The sequence below is a fragment of the Apteryx rowi genome, unplaced genomic scaffold (assembly GCF_003343035.1).
Source record: "Apteryx rowi isolate R43461 unplaced genomic scaffold, aptRow1 scaffold_566, whole genome shotgun sequence".
Taxonomy (NCBI): domain Eukaryota; kingdom Metazoa; phylum Chordata; class Aves; order Apterygiformes; family Apterygidae; genus Apteryx; species Apteryx rowi.
Genome location: NW_020450834.1, coordinates 128741 through 150265, shown reverse-complemented (window position 1 = coordinate 150265; position 21525 = coordinate 128741). Strand labels below are relative to the sequence as shown.

The 21525-nt window shown below is 49.3% G+C and overlaps 2 protein-coding genes across 2 annotated transcripts; one reads left to right on the top strand and one right to left on the bottom strand.

The window, feature by feature from the left end:
- Positions 1-53: 53 nt before the first annotated feature.
- Positions 54-4782, top strand: SIRT3 (sirtuin 3). Its single transcript, XM_026082039.1, has 6 exons — positions 54-282; positions 843-1075; positions 1249-1349; positions 1566-1727; positions 2202-2411; positions 3842-4782. The coding sequence occupies exons 1-6, from the start codon at positions 236-238 to the stop codon at positions 3860-3862; spliced, it is 774 nt and encodes a 257-aa protein (XP_025937824.1). The 5' UTR covers positions 54-235; the 3' UTR covers positions 3863-4782.
- A 2106-nt stretch (positions 4783-6888) lies between these two features.
- RIC8A (RIC8 guanine nucleotide exchange factor A) lies at positions 6889-21159 on the bottom strand. Its single transcript, XM_026082057.1, has 11 exons — positions 21017-21159; positions 19644-19822; positions 16209-16256; positions 13151-13765; positions 12520-12614; positions 11491-11641; positions 10756-10851; positions 10324-10468; positions 10089-10233; positions 9021-9140; positions 6889-8119 (listed from the first exon to the last, which is right to left on the bottom strand). The coding sequence occupies exons 2-11, from the start codon at positions 19725-19727 to the stop codon at positions 7999-8001; spliced, it is 1620 nt and encodes a 539-aa protein (XP_025937842.1). The 5' UTR covers positions 19728-19822; positions 21017-21159; the 3' UTR covers positions 6889-7998.
- Between the last annotated feature and the right edge of the window lie 366 nt (positions 21160-21525).

The window sequence follows — 21525 nt, the reverse complement described above, 5'->3', positions numbered from 1 at the left end:
CCCCCCCCCCCACCCCGAGCAGCTCTCTCAGCTGAAGCCTCCGCCTTTGCGCTGCCCGCCGTGCTTTCTCTCTGTTCCCAGCCGGATCCAAGGGATCAGGCCCTTCTCCGTATCCGCTGCCGTCAGGGCCATCCTAGGAGGGAGCAGATGGGGAGATGACGGTGGGAAGCGGCAGCTCACCCTGCAGAACGTGGCGGAGCTAATTCGGAAGAAGGAGTGTCACCGCGTAGTGGTGATGGCCGGCGCTGGGATTAGCACCCCCAGCGGCATCCCGGATTTTAGGTAATGCCTCCATCGCTTCATTTATCCTTTCTCAGTGCTGGGAGCGCTAGGACCTTCAGCCTCGGGAATGCTGGCCCTATCCCTTGTATTAGTTCTACTAGGCTAGAATTAGGTTCAGCAGTCCGGGCTCTGGGCCRTTCGTTGGCCCAGATCTTCAGGACGATCAAGTCGTGCTCATTGCTTGATTCTGTGGCTGCACCCAGGGCCCCACTTAAGCAGCTAGAGAAGAGCCAGTGCATCCTCGGCATGGGTTAGAGGTGCTCCAGCTAGAAGAAAGCATGTTCCTCACAACCTAGCGGCATAGCCCTTCCCAGACCTTCTGCACCCAGGAGAAGACGGGGTGGCACCGAAGCGGGGATGTGAGGCTGGGTGTCGTGCTGTGTGGAGGTATGAATTTCAGCCGCTCGCCTAGGGCGGTTTTGCTCTGAATGGATGGCACAAAGCAGCAAGAGGGAACCCAAAGATCTGGCCATCTGCTCTGTCATCTCTCCGGGTCTGGGCCTGTGCCGGGCGGCGTATCCTCCCGCACGCTGACTGCCAGCGCCCGTCTCTCTCTGCAGGTCCCCGGGGAGCGGCCTCTACAGTAACCTTGCGCAGTACGACATCCCATACCCAGAAGCCATCTTTGAACTGAACTATTTCTTTCTCAACCCTAAGCCCTTCTTCACTTTGGCCAAGGAGCTCTACCCTGGCAATTACAGGCCCAACTACGCCCACTATTTCCTGAGGCTCCTGCATGACAAAGGTCTTCTCCTGCGTCTCTATACCCAGAATATCGACGGGCTGGAGAGAGGTGAGTTTCTTCTTCCCTGGCGCTCGGCAGCAGAGTGCCAGGAAGGGATGAGGGTAAGAAGCAGACTAGGAGGCAGGACTGGGGAAATGCCTGGTGAACTTGGAGTTTCTGGTTCCTTCCCCTCGTGCTGAGTCAATCATCTACTGTCTACATGCAATAACTGTCTGTTCCAGTTGCTGGGATCCCTCCTGATAGACTAGTAGAAGCCCACGGCACCTTTGCCACTGCCACTTGTACCGTCTGTCGAAGGACATTCCCAGGAGAGGACTTTAGGGTGAGTGGTCGCAACCAGGTGTTGACTCAGAGGACAACCTGTTGCAGGCCTGTTACTTTGCCTTCAGGGCCAAGAAGTCTTACTGGAGGAGATCGGACTTGAGGCAGGGAAACAGAGGGGCTGGATGTTGCTGTGAGGATGTAATTCTGACCCTGTGTGTGCAGGTACGTGCTCGTGCTGCCCCGTAACGAGTGGTGTTGGCTGCTCTTGCTTCAGGGGGACGTCATGGCAGACAAGGTCCCTCACTGTCGTGTCTGCACTGGAATCGTCAAGCCTGACATTGTGTTCTTTGGCGAGGAGCTCCCGCACCGCTTCTTCCTGCACATGACCGACTTCCCCATGGCAGACCTGCTTTTCGTCATTGGAACGTCCCTGGAGGTCTGGGGCTAGGGGAGACCCCGGCTCACAAGGAGAAAAAGGCACATGGGAACAGGACCTGAGGGACTCTGGAGGAGAAGGGGCGGGTATAGAGGARAAAGCGAGAAATTGGGGTAGCGAGGAGATTAAATTGGAGGCAGCAGGGTAAGAAATAGGGTACATGCGCTCCGAGAGATGTGGCCCTCTGAAAACTTGGGTGTTGCTGGTAAAGGTGGGCACCTGGAGAGGAGGAGATGAGTTTCGTGGCTACCTGAGGAAAGGCCACTGGATAAATGGAGCGACTTGGAGCTGGGTTGTCCTACATAATCTATTCAAAGCTGGGGTAGCTTAGCCCATGGTAGGAGAAGCGTTAAAGCCTTACRTACAGGTTGCAAGTCCTTAAAGCTTAGTGTGCAGTAGATTTGTGCCCCCCCCTCTGGTGCCCCTCAGCAGGGTGACTGTCTCTCTCTGCTCCTTTGGGTTGCCTTCCTTTAGGTGGAGCCCTTTGCCAGCCTGGCAGGTGCTGTTCGCAGTTCCATTCCCCGAGTCCTGATCAACCGGGATCTCGTAGGACCGTTCGCCTGGCAGCAACGTTACAATGACGTAGCCCAGCTGGGGGACGTGGTCAGTGGGGTCGAGAAGCTGGTGGAGCTACTGGACTGGAGTGAAGAGATGCAAACACTAATTCAGAAGGAAAAAGAAAAGGTGGGAAGGGGCTCCAAGCCCSGTGTCCCTCAGCCTCTTCATTCCTTGTGCTGAAGAGTTATCCCAGCAGGGAGCAGGTGGCGCTTGCTGGGATCGGAGAATTGCACCACAGCCAATCCACGCTTGCAGTCTGCATTCAGAGGGAGGGACTGTAGGGGAAAACCCCTATGGCATCTATATAAAATTAGTCCAGACRGTCTTATAAGTCAGCAGAGGATTCACCTTTGCACTTAATCAACACAAAAAAAATCCATTCTCTTCTTCAGACAATGCTTCCATCACAGGTATATAATGATAAACACTGCTGTCATGATAAACACAGAGAAACGCTGCGGGACATGTTCTCAGGTGGTGAAATAAAATCCAATCCATTCATGCATTGGATTTTATGCCAATTTGCCCTGGCTTAGAGTCTGAGCCTGTGATGCTACTAATGCCACCAGAGGCATTCATACGAATAAATCTATAATTGCTGAAAGAAACCAAGGACCCCAGCACCACCTTAGTGGAGTTTTGCTCTCTCTGTTAATTTGCTTATTTGCTTTGCTTCCATTTCTAGTGGTTCTTCTAGTCCTTTATGAGAAATAGGTAACAGTAGTAATTATAGCAGTGCTGTGTCTGAGACCCAACAAGGTGCTGCAATGGCCAGACACACTACGAACACCAGTAGCAGGCAGGAGTGAGGGCACCTACTCAGCCTGGCAACGCTGAATTGCTAATTAAAGATGCAACTTTTTTTTCTCCCCAATCATTTATTTCCCTGTGATGTTCTTTTGACATCCATGATCCTTTGAGAGCTGAGCTTCAGAAGTGAGAAATTATAGATGAGAGAATTCTTGATTACTTTCTGAGTTTAATATTAAAGTATTATTATTACTGTATTTTAGACCCACTGGGAAGATTCTTCCACATTTGACATCAGAGACTTTTTAAACTTGTCTTTCATTCAAGTAGAATTTGTAACTTCTGGGCTGGCCCAACTCTTCTGCTTGTGTAAATAGGCAGAGCTCCACTGTCTCCAGTAGGGCTGTGCTCACTCGCTCTAGTAAGAAGCGGGTTATATTTTTAACAGATATACTGGCTGCACATGATTTCTTCTGACCCAAGAGAAAATCTTGGGTTCAAGCTTTCAATTTAGCATGAAGGTCGTCTTTCTTTCATCAGATTATGGGATAGGAATAGTCCGTCTGTTAGGTTTTTGATTTTTCGCTACAAACCATTCTGAATTTATATGAGAGCAACCTATCCTTGATTTAACAGCTGTGCTGCTGTAAATCACTGATGGATAAAATAGTGCAAATGTAGTAATGCATGAAATATAAACTCCTCCTGCTCTGGGGTTTCGATGCTAGCAAGCATCACTGGCTGAGCTAATGGGCTGGAAGGTTTGAAAAACGCTAGCAAACACTGCCTGTTCTTTCTATTTTTAGCTGGATGCAAAAGACAAATAGGACAGCTGGCTTCCTGCTGCTGGAAAACGATGTTCACCTTGAAAAAGAGATGTTGTCATGCCCAGCATGGGCAGCGAAGAGAAATCGCAGCAGGGAGCCATCAAGAGACTCTGCAGCAGCAAGCATACATAGACTTGGCAGCCTGGGGAGGAGAGGATGCTTGTGGCCAAATCCAGCCGTCCTGGAAGTGGAGCAGAAAGGCSTTCACCCGTGAAATGGAGACAATGCCAAGCTGCAAACTGGTTCTGATATTTTGGAACAGTTTACATGGTCACTGCACCCTGTTCCCTCCTAGCCTCACCTCCTCACAGCGCCCCTTGGGGGAGACTTCCCTCTTCTCTTCAGCAGCTCTGCCTTTGTCGCCCAGTCGGCGCACCATTTGAAGATGCTGTTGTCCAACCATGAGATGTTCACCGTTAAGCGTGGCCAGGAGCTCACTGACCATCCCGCAAAACCTCACGCACCACATTGGATGAGATTCAGCATGTGCAGCTTGCTGTTTGGGTCTCCCTCTTTCCGAGCCCTCCAGCGGGCCTGATTTTCAAAGCCCAGGCGTTGAAAAAGCTACACAGGTCAGGCCTTATGGTAGGCCAGAAGATAAGCAGCCAAAATCACTTCCAAAGTCTGGAGTTTTCAAGCTGCCTCCACTGGACTGAGCATCTACCAACTCCTCTCACAGCTCCTCCACAGACTGATTTTTTTCAATGGTCAAGATCTTTCTGTTGCTGCAGACACGTAGTGTTTAGTCTTTGGATGAAATTTCTGTTAATCAGGAGACAAATACTATCAATGTGCCTGCCCCATGCTTCCAGCTGAGCAAGGCCAGCTCCAGCTGCTGGAAGCTCTGACTGGAAGTTTTGAATCAATGTAGAATTAATTATTTAATAATAAAAAGAGTGCTAATCCTTTTGCCAATGTCAGCTGAGGGTTTTTCTATAAACTCCACACGTTTCCTGGTGTTTGAGCACATTCTCGCCCYGTCACCCCTGTTCTTCTCACCCGCTTTTCTTGTTTTATATTTTTCCCCCCCTTTCTTTTTTTTTAAAAAAGTCTTCCTAGATTGCCTTTCCTCCCTGTAAATGCCGTCCCAGGGAGAGGCAGCATCACAGTACTGAAGTTACTTCCTGCTCTTTCCCAAATGGCGACATGCTTTGCATATCACAGGTGTAGCAGAGCCTCTTCCCTGTAACACAGTATTAATTTCATTGCTACAGCACCCGCATTTGCCTGTGGGGTTTGAAGTTGCACCCAGCTGGCCCTGGGTGACCTGTCTGTTTTTCACAGGGTACCAGCTCTAAACAGACCATTCTATCACCACGTTACAGTTAACATCCAAAACGCACAAACCCCAAGCAAAGGGAATAAAAGTTTTTTGAGAGCAAAGCTTTATCTCARTAGCACATTCAAACTACTTATTATTAACTTCTATGCCTGAAAGCTCTTTCTAGGGCAAACCAAGAGCCTTGAAAAGCTGTTGTACAGCTGTTTATACAATTAGAAACGTTAGGGTCTACTATTCAACCGCTACGAATCAGACAAACTCTTGTGACTCAACCGAAGGCATCCAGGCTGCCAGCCGCTAGAAGTCTGGCACATCTACTGCTAATGTTATAGTAACAGAGATTTCTGTGCTTGGTTTCCTAGCTACTTCCTCAAAGAAAGGCTTGAGCAAACTCACATGCGGACGAGCAGGCTTGTTTATCCAAACGCGCAATTCAAAAGTGGCTGCCTGTTCCTTCTCACAACTGGTATCGACCCATCAACTGCATCTGAACGCGCAGCCTAAGTAGAAGCAGAAGGGTTATTCTCGCTTYGCAGCGCACCCCCAAGCCCGGTGGTACATGGCTACAGTTCTCACTACTACGCAATACATGTTGTTTCTAAACCATACCCTGCTGTGTACCCCAAAAGCACACTTGTGCCTCGTTCAGCCCCTGCACTGGCATGTTTTAAATCAAGGCTTGCGTATTGCAGGTTAGGGCTTTAAGCATTGGTGATACAAAGAATTTGAATACAAGAGTATTTTAAGCATYGCRTTAAAAACACCCCCCCACACACACACTTCCTTTTGCGTGGAAAGTTTGAGAGCTGTAACTGCTGGAAAGAGATCAGAGGTCTACATTTTCACATGGAAGGGTTTGGGTTTTGCTAGTTACTACAAAAAGAATAACAATAAAGAAAGAAAAAGCAAGGCAGAGATGCAGTTGGCCTAAAAACTCCAGCTGTGAGGTCCTGAAGTTATTCTCCTGACAGAAGCCTCTCTGTGAAGCTTAGTGGGTCAGTTTTACATAAATATTGTATAGCCCTGGGAGCTCCTGCAACTTTAATCACAATTAAAAAAAAAAAAAATTCTTAAATCACTGAAGATTTGATTGCACAGCTTCCATTTAGGAAGCACACCTTCAGCTCTTCTCCTTGCCGAGACGGCCTTTAGAAAACAAGCACCGATTCCTGAAAAACATACGGAGGGGAGCAACTACAACCCCTCAGATCTCCCCGCCATCCCCAGCTGCACAACCGCAGCCTCGCCTGACCCAGATTTTCTGGGTGTCTGCTACAGCGCCCCATCACACAGCCTGACCAATCTGTCCAGCCTCTCCCCCAGAACCCAAACCGTGCTGCACTTTTCAACTCTTCACTTGTCATAAGCCAGAAACCTCAGYAGACCCATGCTGCAAACACCAGTGTGCACGATTTTCAGCCACTCCAGAACATTTGCAAAGGAGATGCAGAAGCTCACAGGACTGTTCTTCGTGTTGCAAGTTAAGACTGTGTTGCAATCTTAACACTTCCTTGAGCTTACATGCTTGATTTAACTTTGGTTGCTCTATTTAGTTGTATTTGGTGGCGGCGGTGCAGTGAAACATTCTGGCTTAACACCATTTTCATGCTCTAGTTTTATCTCCCAAGTAAAACCGAAGCTCAGGGTGATCCAGGCAGAACCATTTGCTCGTCAGAAAAAAAAAAAACAGCGTTTCCTTACTTGCTCRGACGATGATGTTAGATGAATCACCGGCATACAACCGTTTGTCAGAAGGTTTTCTTTATTCTAGCATAACTTCTGCATTCCTATGTGTGCTAGTAAATTTTGGTACATGACAGATTGGAAGATTTTCCTTTAAATCATTTTTCTTTAAAAAGGAARAAAAAAATAAAGACAAATCTAAGCCACAGCGAAGGACAGGATCAACACCAGCCCCCAGGCACAAAGAGCAACGGATCTGCGGGAAAGCCAAGGCAGATGAGGAGGCAACACACAGCACAGATTTTGGCCTTTCATTTTGAAAGCACAATGGATAGAGGCTAATGCCAAAAACTAAACTCAGTGGTAGCAGGAACATTGCACAGTGCCACAGACTAAATATCAGAGTTTCTGGCAGTCACCTCCAAGTTTCTTTCCCGTGGTCGATGGGAGTGCTGGAAGCTTCACCCAAGAGCTTTACTYGCCTCCCCCCACAGCGCGCACACTGTTCACCGCAGCACACCGGTCCTCCCCTCCGCACTCGCGCTCACGGCAAGTCCGCACCTGCRCCGCTGCGTGCACAGGCACCGCGACGCGTACGGCCATTCACGGAGCGCACGTGTAGCGGGACCTGCTAATGAAACGCATGTACTACCCCACGGCCACCCCCTTCCCAGCGTCCGCCCCTCTCGGGGAGCCCCACGCTCCCACCTGCGTTCCTGGGGAGCGACTCCCCCACGCGACCACGCGGAGACGCACACGCCGACACGTAGCCGCACCAGCGTCGGCACATACACAAGATGCTCCACAGATCACTGAACCCTGGTGATGTGACACACAGATTCCCCCCACCCTTCTTCCCAAACATCCCATATTAAAAAGAAAAACCTAATGGAAAGTCCTGGAAGCAGTTTGGACTCTGAAATCCTCAAGACTGTTGAGGGGAGAGGCCAAGGTGGAGCCAGGCCATGAAGAGCCTCTGGAAAGAAGTGGTTGTGGAGCCAGGAGGGAGGCAGGGGGTGTTCTTTGCTGTGGACTGCGAAGGGTCCAGGCTGGATTCAGATCCCACAGGGAGAGTCCTGGCCCAATACTAGCCTCCAGGTGCAGCACCAGTTCTGGAGGGAGAGCAGATGGAGGCTCCCCAGTCCTCTGGGGTTGGGGCGAGAGGTCGGGATCAGTCCAGCCCCAGGTCCGAGTCGGACGACGACCTCTCGTCGGCCATATCGCGGATGGCGTTCTCCATGGGGGCGAGGTTGCCGCTCGGCGTGATGCCCATGGGTTGGATGACTTGCTCCCTGCAACCAGGGAGGAGAAGGGGGTAAGGTTACACGAATCCACAGCAGACACCACGGAACATACTAGATCTATGTCAGAAATGCGAGGGCCTGTGGGTACTGCCACAAGGCAGCCCAGGAGAAGCCTGGGCCAGCTCGGAGGAGAGCAAATCCCTTCTTACACAGATGCGGCACAGTTATATCAGTGACACCTCCAGCACCATGAGGCAATAGCTGGAAACACAAGACGCAGACGTTGCCCTTCTCAGTTTCCCTGGAATAGGTCCAGGCTTAGGTCCCAATTCTGCACAGTGCAGGGATCAGGGGAAAATTAGTACTGGCTTTGGACACAGTTCCTCTCCCTCTACCACACATGCCGGAAATATAAGCATTAAATACACAGTGCTTTTCCTTCCCACGCTTGGGGATGGTCTGAACTCAGTCGGCAGATCCTGGGCCCCTATCTGTGGCACCTATTAATGATGGATGAGAGATGATGGCAGAAAGCACTCCAGCAGGGAAGGGGACTTGGTTGCACCGGCTGCCATCTGTCCCCGAAATGCTACTTCCTACCCAGCAGCCTTGCCAGGACAGCGGCTCCTTTTGTTACTGAGCGCCTGGCCAAACTTGGCGATGCGATGGTCTTTGGAAACAGGGCAGACACGTAGGGGTAGTTTGCAGTAATGTGCTGTCACGCTGAAGAGGTTGCTAGGGGCCTTGCAACACCTTCTCCCCTGACGTAAATAGGGTCTAGCTTAAAGAAAATGAGAAATATTCCCAGAGCACCTCCCCCAAAGTTTTCTTTATGTCCCTTCAGTTTGTGGTGGACTTAGAAAGGCATTCCAAGAAAGGTCTGTGGTAAGTGTAAGTCATAGACATGCAGGTGCTAATACAAAGACAGGCATGTACAGTTTTCGAGTACCTGGACAGCTTGTCGAACATGTTGACTAACTTCATGGCTTCATATTCCTTCTGCTCTTCAGTCATCCCTTCCATGGGATTGGGAAGTTTCTCCTCAACACGTCCCGTCACAGGATTAATGCTACAAGAACAGCGAGACCAGGGCAAAGGAGGGAGGTAAAACAGAAAGGTGAGAAGACAGCTGTCTAAAAATCAGGCTTTGCCTCTACTGAGCAGAGGAACACAACAGCGGGGCTGGTTATCATAGCCGCAGCAAACGAGGGCTCTCTCGTTTTGCTGCGTAGGTTAGCCCTGGTGCTATCACAGTGAAACAACATGGTGCTTCCGGTCTCTTTCTGTACGTCCCCCATCACAGTCCTCCTTACAAATCCCTCCTATTTCTCCGGTGTGGGAGACATCCCCATCCCGTCCACCTCCACGGCACAGTTTTAAACCAGGTGCCCAAGGAGCGATGCCACTTCTTCTATCTACTCTAGTCAGGAGGCAAAAAACTAACACAAAAAAAGACAAGGAAACCTGCAGACCGTGGAGACATTGAACCAGATGCTGGAAAGGATGGGAGACCCAGAGCTAAGCACAGCTCCGGAGCTCTCCCCCCGCACACCCCATCTGTGAGTTACCACCACCTACCAGCAAGCAAAAGGGAAAACCAGCTCACTCCAGCAGCACAGGGGATCTTGAGGCAGCGAGGGGTACTTGGCACTTTCAACCCTGCTGCCRTGATATGCTGCCATGAACACCATGAACAAGTCTGGTACAGAAGGGACCCTGGCTGAAAGAACCCACTTTGCTCTAGAGCCTGCGCCCAGYGGTAGGGACTGGATATATCTACTGGTGACCACCCACACCATGAGCAGCTCTGCTGCAGAAGCATTAAACCCAAGGAACAGGTAGAGATGGTGGAGCAGGAAATCAAAGCTAAGAGTGACACTTGTAAGTAATGAGGAGCGATCTGTGTATGTGAAAGAGGASGACAGGGTGGGTAGAGCAGGGAGAYGGCAAAGGGGCAGGTGAAGAAAGGGAGGTATAGGAAAAGGGATGCTATGGAGGGGGAAACGGAGTTCTTTACTTGGGCTTTGCCTCCTTGTACTCCTCCGTGTCAGTGTCTTCATCCTCCGAGTACTCTCCCTCTTCCCGCCCACCAGCCATGAGGCCTCGTGCTGCCAGGAGCCCAGCTGCGTTCCCGTATCCCGTGTACTTCACGAACCGTGACACTGCCAGGAAAAGGAGAGAGACACCACTCCGTGCTTTCCCTCATGCCTCTCCAGCTSCCACTGTGTCTGCTCCTGTGGGCAGCGACTTACCACTCTCCTTGCAGAGCACGAAGAGGAACTCTGCTGCACAGTGCTTCACATCAGTGTCGATGTGGGTCATCAAACGCACCAGCTTGTTCCGGAGCGAGTTCCCCACCTCCGGCCGATTCTTCACATCCCGGAGAGGAGGCAGCACCTACAAAGCCACATTGAGGAGCGATCAGTGGAGCTGGAACAGCAACTGCAGGTCAGATGGGGGGAAACATACAGTCATTTTACAAATCAGCTAAAGCTAATAAATCCAGGAAGCATGGGAGATGTGGAGAAAAACACTGTGGGTACCAAAGGCCTCAAATCCCTAGATGTCAGAACCTAATATGAAGAGGGAGGAGGTCTGTTTGGAGGATGGCAATGTTCAGGCAGTTTGCTATTCTCTCTCCTCTACGCAGCATCACTGGACTTCTGGCTGAACCCATGGGTTACCTTTGCCTTCAGAAACTTCCTTGTCTGGCGATGGACTCGGGCGCTCTCAGTCAGCAGGTTCAGCACAGGGGTCAGACTCTCCTTCAGCTTGTGTCCCTGCAGAAATGCCCACAAGATGAACAACGTGTCACCCGGAGCTCAACTGGTCTGGCGAGCGATGGGGATCACAAGAGAACGGACTGGCAGGGAAATGGACGGACACTGAGGCTTTCCRACCTCTGCAGCAGGAGCTTCCAGCGCTCAGTCCCTCCTCAAACAGCATGGTTTTCTGAGCCCTGCTCTGTGGTACAGCAGTGCTGGAAATACTCTTGTAGGGCATCCAGAGCAGGGAACTCTAGTAAAACTTGGAGGCCCCTTGGAATAGCACTGGAGACTGAAAACCACAGCCAGCTTGAAAATACTGCAAACTCCRTCTTCCAGAAGCTCTGGAAGAAAGGGGCACAAGGGGCTGGGGAGAAGTCCAGGAAGGTAAGGGGTCTTGGTAAGTGATCTTGATAAGTAACAAACGTTATTTTAATCCTGTCAACTATAAAGGTTTTGTCTCTGCTAAAAACTGCCACTTCTATAAAGGAAGATCTCCAAACTAACCAAGCCTTACTGGTGCTTCTGTGGTTTTCATATGACGCACTGGTGCTGAGCTTTTTAAGGTTAAATGTAGGACAAAGGAAACGTACCCTGCAATGCACTTGTAAAAATGAGCAGCGAAGAACTCCGCACAGCAACCTCTCAACTTACCCTGTCAAGACGTCGCTCTAGGAAATCTAGCAGRATGCTGACCGCATCCATATTGACACCCATGTACTCGAGTGAGCCTGGCCGGACTTTCGGGGTCAAGAGGACATCCAGGCATTTCAGGGGCAGGTTGCCCAAAAGGTTAACCGTATGGCTGGATAGATGAAAGAGAAGAGAAGTGAAYACTTGGTCAGGAATCTTTGTTCACAGAAATTCTTCAACTACCCAGAAAGACAGGTTCATTACTARCTTCCAGCAGTGTGGGGGCCCTGAGGTCACACCCAAGCTGTCTCTGGCCCGGCTTCCAAGCTCCTCACACCACTAGAACTGAGTAAATTAAACTGCTTTTTGGATGGTTGAAGAATTTGCTAGGAGTCCAAAGGGGCTTCAGCAACAATTGAGAAACAACGAATCTTGACAGAGGCCAAGCAGGACCCAGCCTGGGCGGTTGCAGGTCTATCTCTAGGGACTCCCCCTGTATCACCCATTCCCACCTTGACGGTCCATGCAACACACTAAAGATCCCTCAACTCTGATCTTCTCAGGGACAGGGTGGTGTCACTTGCTCAGAGCTGACACCCTTGGACCAATACAGCTCAGCAGCATGACACAGGCAATTTCTCAGCATGACTCAGGAGACAGTCAGTTAATTAAGGCCAGCTCAGGGACTCTTTAACTAAGGTAACGAACACCTACTCTGGCAAGTTGCCCGCTAAAGTGGGTGGAACCATGGAGGAGACCTCACACAGGATAACTATTCTTGGAGGCAGGCAAGTTTGGACAAAACATGTCCTCCTGCAGACTGGGACCCTGTGGCACTAACGCACAAAATTTGACTGTGCAGGGCTATTTCTGAATTGTAGCAGCATGAGGAACCTGCAGGCAAGACCAAAGATGCCTGTTTCGTAGCAGTGATCTTAGCAATGACCAAACAAGCAAAGGATGTTAATGCCACAGTCAGACAGCACCTGTCTTGGGGAGACCTCAGGTTTGTTTCTAGGGAAGAACATTATCTAATTATCTAACGAAGACCTGTGGAATTCCTCYGTCCGGTCCTCTCCATCAGCAGAGATCATGAGGCAGTGGCGCAGGAGGGCACCCAAGTGCCGGTACAAAGCAGCATCTTCCTGGCCCCAAAAGAGAAAATGAAAACTTTGATGAGGAAAAGGACATGTTTATCTACATTCCCCCACCTCCTGGAGTCTGTTCCCCCTTTAGCCCACAGCCCTATCCCTCGCTCCAGGAACCTAAAAATGGGTAGCAGAGCATTCAAGTGGAAATATCCTCCAGATTCTCCTTTTGCTACCTGTCAACACACATTTTTCTTCCTGTTCCATACAGTTCCCACTCTTGAACAGTGAGCCAAGGGCCAGAAGAGGCCAAAGACCAGCCCACAGATGTTTAAAATGTTTAATAAACGTTATTAAACTAAGCATTTTAAAATGTTTAATAATGCATCAGATAGAGGCAGTGGTCTAGTGATGAAGGGTCAAACACTCAAGTCTCTTGCTACCCTTCCATGTAACTGTGGTCCAGACCCTAGGGGCTGCATGGCAGCCAGTCCATAATAAGAGGAAATAGCCAGTGGAGGAGAAAAGTCAATAATCAAACTATAGCCTGGAGAAGTGCAATTGCAGTGGGGTAGAACACCCAAGGAGCTTACCTCGTCCACCTCCCTCTTGCTGGAATCAAAGGTGATATTGAAGAGCACTTTCAGGATCTCCATTGCTCGCTCTGTCTCCTGCCGAGGCAAAGGTGGGAGAAGTCCCTCCTCGGTGGCAACTTCGTATGGATCCATCCACTTCACGCCAAGGGTCAGCTCCAGGGTATCTGTCATCAGGCTGATGCCCCTGAGCTCTTGGGCTAGCTGCTGCCGGATGTCCACTCTGAGCGCTGTCAGTAGGAACAGGAGACGCAGGTCAAAGAACTTGACCTCATGAGGAAGGCTTCTCTCGTTGTACAGTTTGATGCGCTTGGCCAGGCCCACCACCAGCCGGGCTTCAGCTGTCAGCTCCTGTGCCCTAGGGCTGCTGAAGACAATGTTGCAGAGGCATTTGAGGGATTCCAGGATTACATCCAAGTCTGGGACCTCTCGGATGAGCTCCTCTGAGTAATCAATGCCAGCATGCCTGGAGAGGGTCTTCAGGCCTTCCTTGGTGGTGAAAGGGTCAAGGCAGTATTTGTCCCGGGACAGGATACGGATGCTTTCCAAACATGTGACCTGGCAGGATGGCTGAAGCTCTCTTTCCAAGAACTTGATCAGCAGCTGGGCCATTTTCTGTGCAGAGGGAAACAAGTAATGCCTCATGCACTGACAGTTAATAGCACTCCCCCCCCTCCAAAAAAAAAAAAAAAAAAAAATACTGCCCTGTAATGCTCTGTCCTGAAGAGGTGAACACCATCTAGAGATGAGCCTGCTACACAGCTTAGGTTCAGATGCGAGCTTGGCAGGACTCAAGAGCATTTGGCTCTGGCGTCTGATTCTGAGCCAGTTCAAGAAAGGATGCCCAGCAAGAGACAAAGAATGGTTGGCAAAGGGTATCAGATGCAAGAGGAGAGTACAAACAGGCAACTAATACTGACCAAGTGAACTAGTGGTTCCCATGTTGAGCCGCAGGAGCTGATCACATTGCTCCTTGCAAACATTGCATATTTTAGTGTCACCCACGGTTATGATGGTTTAGGCTAACACTGTTGACTTGACAGGTGCAATAAGCTAAGAGAGGGCAGGGTGAAAAAGATCTCTTACCCATGGCTTCAATGAGGAGCAACAACCAACTCAATAGCAGTTGTCTAAGGCTTTGCACCCAAAGTCTTAAGATTAGGGAGGTGTCTGCTGCGAGTGCTCCAGAAACAGACCAAAGAGATTGAGAGATGCATCAGAAAATTGCTGAGGGAGGGGGAAAGGACCTAACTGGGTTGAGAAGTGTGTGGGATGCCCTACGAAAGAAGGTGAAAAGACCTCAGAAGATTTAAATAAGAAATACTGCCCTAATTCTCAGCGCTGCCTGGAGACCCAGATCCTCAGTAGGCAGAGACTGGCAGAGCTCCAGCAGCACCGGTTTACCACTCCTGAAGATCTAATCCTTCTGAATTAAGAGCATCTCCTGTGACAGCAAGCAGTGGAAGAGCAAAGGTAAWGCTCCATACAGCCAGGACCATCTTGGTTTTAACTAAGTATAATAATATTCCATATTACACTAGTAACTGTTCATTACCCATTGCATAAACAACCACACCATGGTGAGGCAAGATCTCACTAGATCTCTCTAAGACAATACCATGTAGGAGCACATGTTTTCCCATACATATTAAGGGAAAAAAAGGGAATCAAAATACCGGTGATTAAGGGGTTTGCTATAGCTCAGTGTAACTGGCTTACCACCGCCTAATCAATGATAGTTCATAACAATAATAAGGACTGAGGGCAGAAATGAAGGAACCGTACATTTTAGTTCTTAACACGAGGCTGGCAGAACTGAACGAGCTTTACCCTCTTCGCACCCCTTGCCACACACTCATTTTCTCTTTCCAGCAGTCTTCACCCAGAGAACTTTGCCTGCATGAGTGAGGTATGTCTCACAATCACACCCTTGAGAAGTGAGAAAGCACAGTCATTCCTCTTCTCCTTCCATATGAGGAGACTGAGGCACAGGAATCAAAAAAAAACAAAAAAAAACCCCACATATTCAAAAGTGACCAAGGCCTCTGACTGAGTCAGGTTGAGATTTCAGAGCACATGCCCAGAGCTAAACCTTCAGAAGAACTGAGCACCAGGAATAAGATGTGATGCTCAATAGATATTTCATGAGATTGACCCCAAAAGTGAAGTACCCAAGGCTRTGTCTGAATTCACGGCCTATCTGGCTGTTCTAGCTCAAACAGTCAATCACTAGCAAAGCAGAGCGCTCAGATCTTCTGAGACCCAGTCCTGCACTTCAGGCTGCAGTTGGAAAAAACTTTATGCTAGCATTAGCTGGCGTTGGCACGGACTGAAGAGGTCCCTTTCTCCACCCTGGTTGCCTGATCCATGCCTGCTCTCACTCCACTGCTGTGCTAACACAAGCATTAGAGAAATCAACCATTGAAATGCACCACAAAACTGAWCCAGCTGGAAAGTAACCCAGGAGAAAAATAAATAAATAAAAGAGTTATTCTTTAGCCAGATCAGCCCGCTGAACACATTCAGTGCGCAGCCATGCAAAGGCCTGCCCTGGCATGAGGGAGGACCCGCTGCAAGAATGGACATGAACAGCCAGGAGTGTTTCTTTCCACYGAGTGCCAGATTATGCTGTCTTAAAGCGTTTGTCAGTCTACAGCCTTAGTCATACCCTGCAGCTAACTCGCAGAGAAAGCACGTACCCGCTAGAGGCTTGCATGCTGCTAGAATCTTTGCCTATGGGACTTGTACCATTTAGACATGTGCTTTTTAACATACCTATGGCTGAGACTACGTGCATCATTGAACCCAGAGGAGTCACTAAGGCTGGGAAGATGCTTTTATCCTAAAATATCATCTACTGATGGAAAGCTGAAGCTAGATGCTTTGCACACACCATTCCCTAGCCAAGTACATCCCCAAGTCTGCGGGGGGAAAAAAAAAAGAGCACTGAGCTCTTTCCCTCTGGAATTTGCTACCACTAAGTCCTGCTGCACCCAAGTACGGAGCAGCAGCAGATCTATCCGCCCAACTAGAGGAAGAAACCAAAGAGCATGCTTACCTTCCTCTCCTCCCGCTCCTCATCATTGAAGGTGAAGCACTGAGATTTCTGTGAGGGCAGAAGAGAAACAATCAAGTTCAAGCGACAGGTTAAAAGCCTGCAGAACCTTTGCACCCCCAACAGGAAAGGGTCATTCAGCTGGAAAGCAGCAGGCCTAAAAACACATTGGCAAAAGCAAGCACATCTTCTCAAGGACAGTCCTTACCGGCAGAGGGGCAGGTAATCAGCATGGCAAGGAGAGCCAGAGCGTTTACAGGGGTCTAAGATAATCACAGGACTTGTAACAAGCAGTGGAAGCTCCCAAGAAATCAGACAAGAGGACAGCTTTCCTGCCACCAAGGCTTGAGCTTTCTTCCTGCTTTTTCTCTCCAAGATCATTCTTCAAACAACTCAAAATTAGTGGGAACGAGTCTGGGTTGAACTGCACAGATACAGGCCATACTGTGAGGTCTGAAACGCTTTCGTTGACCAAGATCCCCATTATTTTGGAGGCTCCTGCCTCTCATTCATCTCTGAAAAACACTTGTGATGAATATTACCTGTTGCACTTTCTTACTGGCTCTACAGTGGAGGCTGAATGCCACAGGCCAAAGCTGTGCCCATCTGACTGATGGACTTATTTTTAAGTACTGCAGGAGTTAAGTAGATATTCATCACAATTCAAACATAGTGTAGTATTGTATAATTTCTCTGCTCAGTGTCACCTCAGCACATCCCAAGCTGTGCCAATACATTTTTCCCCTTGATATTTATTTTTCCTTTCCTGACTGAAAGTACTGTCTCCTTGTTATTTGCAAACAGATCCTTGTGTTCTTCATTCCCACAGTGTCTGGAAGTACAACTGTTATTCAGCTCATGTTCTTTAAACACAACTGATTAGCATAGGTAAACACCCTTCTCCACATGGCGTCTTCACAGGGTGTGCTTTACTGCCTTGTGTTACTTTGCGTCAGAACTTGAACTGCCCTTGAACTCCACAAAACGTGCACAAATATCCCCCATCAACTTTGGCTGTATTTTGGGGAGTAAACAAGTTCATCTGGAGTCTTTGGCGTCTTTCACACAGCTCTTCAATAAGCCAGGCTTCACAGCAAGTACTACAAAGAATGTACTGCTAATAGCAGGCATACAGAACAGCTTGCTCCATCCTGAATTCACCTTTTTGCTTCCAAGAGCACTTCTGGCAGAGAGTTTCCACAGATCAACCACACGGCGTGTAGGAGCTTTTCCTTTTATGCAACGTATTGTCTCACAAGTCATAGAGAAGGACTGTTAGATTAGTCAGTCCAATCGCCTGCACCAAGACAGTCCCAGAGCTTTACCCACTGTGCTCTTTCGGAACAGAAAGCATACAGAGGGTCAATATTTATATTGATAGAGGTTTGTGGATATCGCTATATCATCATCTCCCTCATTTTCTTAACACTCCCCATCACCTCTTTTGCTGACTTACATTGCACAGATGCATTTACAGAGCTGTTCAATAAAGATAATTAGTTTTACCACAAACAATCATTCTTATACCCTGGACTAATTCTTCTCTTGAGCGATTGCAGTTCACCAAGATCCCATCTATATGTCTGAATAGCTCAGCTTGCCTCGTACGGTATCAGCTTATGGCTCTCCTGCCCTCGAGTTGCTCGGTTGTCTAACTGTATCTCATTTCCTGCTCAGTGAAGTCAGTGATTGACTGCACTGAACTTTTGGAAATCACAGGTGTTCCTTGTTAGTCTTGACTCATTCAAACACTCTGCAAGCATAATCTCCTCTGTCATTCACCACCTTTTTTTATGCGCAGCCAACTCCTGGCTACTTGTAAGTAGATGATACAGTTTGCAGATCAGCTGTGTCACAGTCACTAAGAACCTTGGGCTGGCTTTGGCTTTTTTGGCCTAGAACAAGAAGGAATGGATAGGACAATGCAGAAATACCAGTTAAGAAAGCTCAGGTGGAGAAGCAGTACAGCTGTATTCCTGTAGTGCTGTGTCAGGGGCTCTCTCTCATGCTTTAGCGCCGTGAGCTGATCTGTGCACAGGCTGTAGCACCACGTTACGAGGAACTGGCGATTCAGTCCGTGGACCTACGTGCTCTGAAGACAGTCACGTCACTTGTTMTTTTTCTTTCCTATCACATCCTCTTTGCAGGTTCCTGTCATCTCTTTCACAGGTACTGCTGCAATACCCGCGGTTTTGCTTTAGTTGGATTATCCTCCTGTATTTTATTCCTGGCAACCAAGAACTGACTGTATGTACAATAGCGAACTGCATTCCAAAAATATGCCCAGGAAAGGATACAGTACCATCGGTTTTTGCAGTGAAAATTGATGCAGAGAAGTTGCTTACTTTATTTGCAGTTTCATATCCTCTTTGATTGCTCCATTTCTTCTACACTGACTAGCAAAATCACTGACATTCTCACAAGTTTCCTACGCTTGATGTACTGACAAAGGATCCAGCTGGAGGAATTCTACCAWGAACATCTTGGTTTGACACCTCAAGCTGGTTACACATCAAACTTCTTTGCTCTCCTGATTTCTTCAGCGTTACATCCACTGTAGGTGATGTTAATCCCGCTGTCTTTCTAGTACAGAATCTACTGCTTCTTAGCTCAGATTTCCACCGTTTCAAAAGTGACTGCTGGGAACGGTTGCACATTTTCCCCTTGCACACTTGTGCAAAATATTCACAGTTTTTCCCTGCTTGCTTCCCACCTACTCAAGAATGGTGCAGAATGAGTCATGCAGATCTGCAGGGCCAGCCCTACCCTGGTGGAAATCCTCTGAAAGAAATTTCCCTGACAGCTGGAGTCTATTTCAAAAGGGAACTACCCTCACAGATCATCCTGGCTGCTTTAAGGCTAGAAACACTTCCGTTTCTGCTTCCTAGCCATTCTTTTCATATCCCATATTCGTTTTTTATCCTTTTCTTATTGTTAGCTTTCAGATCAAGCAGCTGTACCTAATTCCAGCAGTCCACCCATGTCCATCTCTAGTGATCTTTTACTTGCAAATCACAGTACCTATTTCACCTGCAGCTCCTCCCTAGGCCTCAGTTCTATTACCTCCAAATCTTGYTTTAATATAAGAGCTCCTCCTATTTGGTATTCACACTGATGTTTATTTCCCTACCATGTTTYACTTGGACTCTGGATGATAAAAAAAATGCCTATGTGCTTTAATTCCAGTACACCACGGAAACAAGATAAAGAGATGCTGCTTAGCTGCTCCCTACCAAAACACCAAGCATGAAACTGTCTGCAAGCAAAAGATGAAGCAGTGTGTAACATTTTTATGGCAGTAATGCAGAGACAGATGCGCTTACAGGAGACAGACGGGGGACAGCCGGATGGCACAGAAATCCCACAACATGGCCAACCTGCTTCTAGGCTCGTAAACAGAAGAAGCTGACGTCAGGCAGAGGTTTGATGCTCACTCACCTCTTGGTTGTAGATCTGAAGCACCTTGAGAACTGTGTCTTGCTCCCCGCTTTCCACCGTGGCTACCACAGTCCTCAGCTCCATTATCTCACCAGCTCAGCTACAGAGGGAGGCGAAATAGGCAGGAAGGCGAATGAGGGGACTTCCAGGGCTCCTGGACAACGCTGATGCAAAGGGACCTTGACACACAGAGAGCAGAGAGGGAGTGAGAAATGGGTGGGGAAAGGAAGGAGGGAGGAAAAAAAAAACCCACAAAACAAAACCCCCAGAACACAAGTGAGACTGCTCACTCTGTTGCATCCATAAAAGCAGAGCAGATGGATAGCGCAAGTAAAGCTCCCTCTCTCTCTCCCTCTCTAATCCTCGTCTTCCTCTCTTTGCTTTCCGATGTTTAATGTATGCCCTCCCAGCACAGCACTCAGGAAAACCTTCCCCCCACCCAGAGGATTAACATAGAACAGATAACAGCAGCTCCCTGAAATAGCTCTCTGCCTCCTCCTCCTCCACTGGCTGTCCTGATTTCTGTTACTGCCCAGGAGGGAAAAAAAAAGGGGAAAAAAAAATCACCAGAAACATTCCTGTGGAGTAAAAAGGGATGGAGAGGAAAGCAAGGCAGATAGGCAAGTACCATCCTGGCTCGCTTAAGGTGGAGCTGCCTTTTAAGGTGGTGAAAATGAGTTATTTGGTAGAAATCATTAGGATCTCATTGAGTTTGTTGAAGGGGATAATTCTGTGCAGATCACGGCAGATGCACTGCGTGCGCTATACAAACCACACGCCCAGATGATGGCTGGCCTCCATGGCTAGAATCTTTATATCATTACAGAAGATAATATGCTTCATGGTAACAATGTAAATGAGCAGATGCACACAGACGTGCAGATAATTGTAATTATTTTTAGGAACAGGCATGAGTTTAACAGCTCACACAGCCACGCTGGCTTACACCACGGAAAAGTAACTTCTAACCACGGAAAAATCCAGCAAGTTTGCCGACCAACGTGAGCTAACACGTACGGTGAGACCCCGTGCAGCGACGTGCCTCGCTATGCAATGTCACTCGGCACTGCTCACGCGTAATCACAAAACGCGGCTCTAATCCTGGAATTCCCCCCGCGTCAGGGCACCAGGTCATCCCCTCTCCTGCCTCCCGCCTCAGGGCACCAGGTCATCCCGCCTCCCGCCTCAGGGCACCAGGTCATCCCCTCTCCTGCCTCAGCACAGCCAGAGGGTGGCTTCCCGGGGAAGCCCTGGGCTTTGAAAGCCCTCGCATCCAAAAAATAAATTAAAAAAAAAAAGAGGGAAAAAGAGGGAAAAAAAGAAGTGAAGTTTCAGAGAATGCCAGGCAGCAGGATTGGAAAAGGCCAGCTCACCTCCGAGCACAGCATTCGCTCCCCGCTGTTATGTGACTGAGGTGCTGGGCTTCTCCGCAGCTTTGTGGGACGCACGCAGCCGCCGCGGTTGCCCGAGGGGCACCGGGGAGCCGAGGGGAGCGGGGTCACCCGCCTCTCCGCGCCTGCGGCCTCCCTCCCCGCCGTGCCGCCGGCGGAGGGGCGCCACCCGCCCGCCCGCCCGCGGGGAGGCCTGGCCCGGGCCCTGCCCTGCCGCGACGCGGCTGCCGCGCTGAGGGCCAAGGGTCTCGGCGCCCCGAAAGGCGCGGCGGCTCGCAAGGCGCCGGCGAAGCCGAGCCTCGGTTCCCTAGGGCTCTCTCTTAACCAAGTAATTAATTCTCAAGCGGGTTACGCTTGATTGGGACCCTCCGCCGCAGCCATCTCCCCTCCTCTCCCCGTGAAGCCTGGCGGGGCGCCGCCCTCCCGCCGAAAAGCGGGTGCCCAGCGCCGGAGTCGAGGAGAAAGAAGAGGAGAAGGAAGAGGAGGAGGAA

Excerpts from the sequence above, each read along its gene's own strand:
- SIRT3 (XM_026082039.1), top strand. The coding sequence starts at position 236 with ATGGCCGGCGCTGGGATTAGCACCCCCAGCGGCATCCCGGATTTTAG. Across the intron at positions 1,076-1,248 it reads TATCGACGGGCTGGAGAGAG|TTGCTGGGATCCCTCCTGAT; the intron begins GTGAGTTTCTTC and ends TGTCTGTTCCAG. Across the intron at positions 1,350-1,565 it reads TCCCAGGAGAGGACTTTAGG|GGGGACGTCATGGCAGACAA; the intron begins GTGAGTGGTCGC and ends CTCTTGCTTCAG.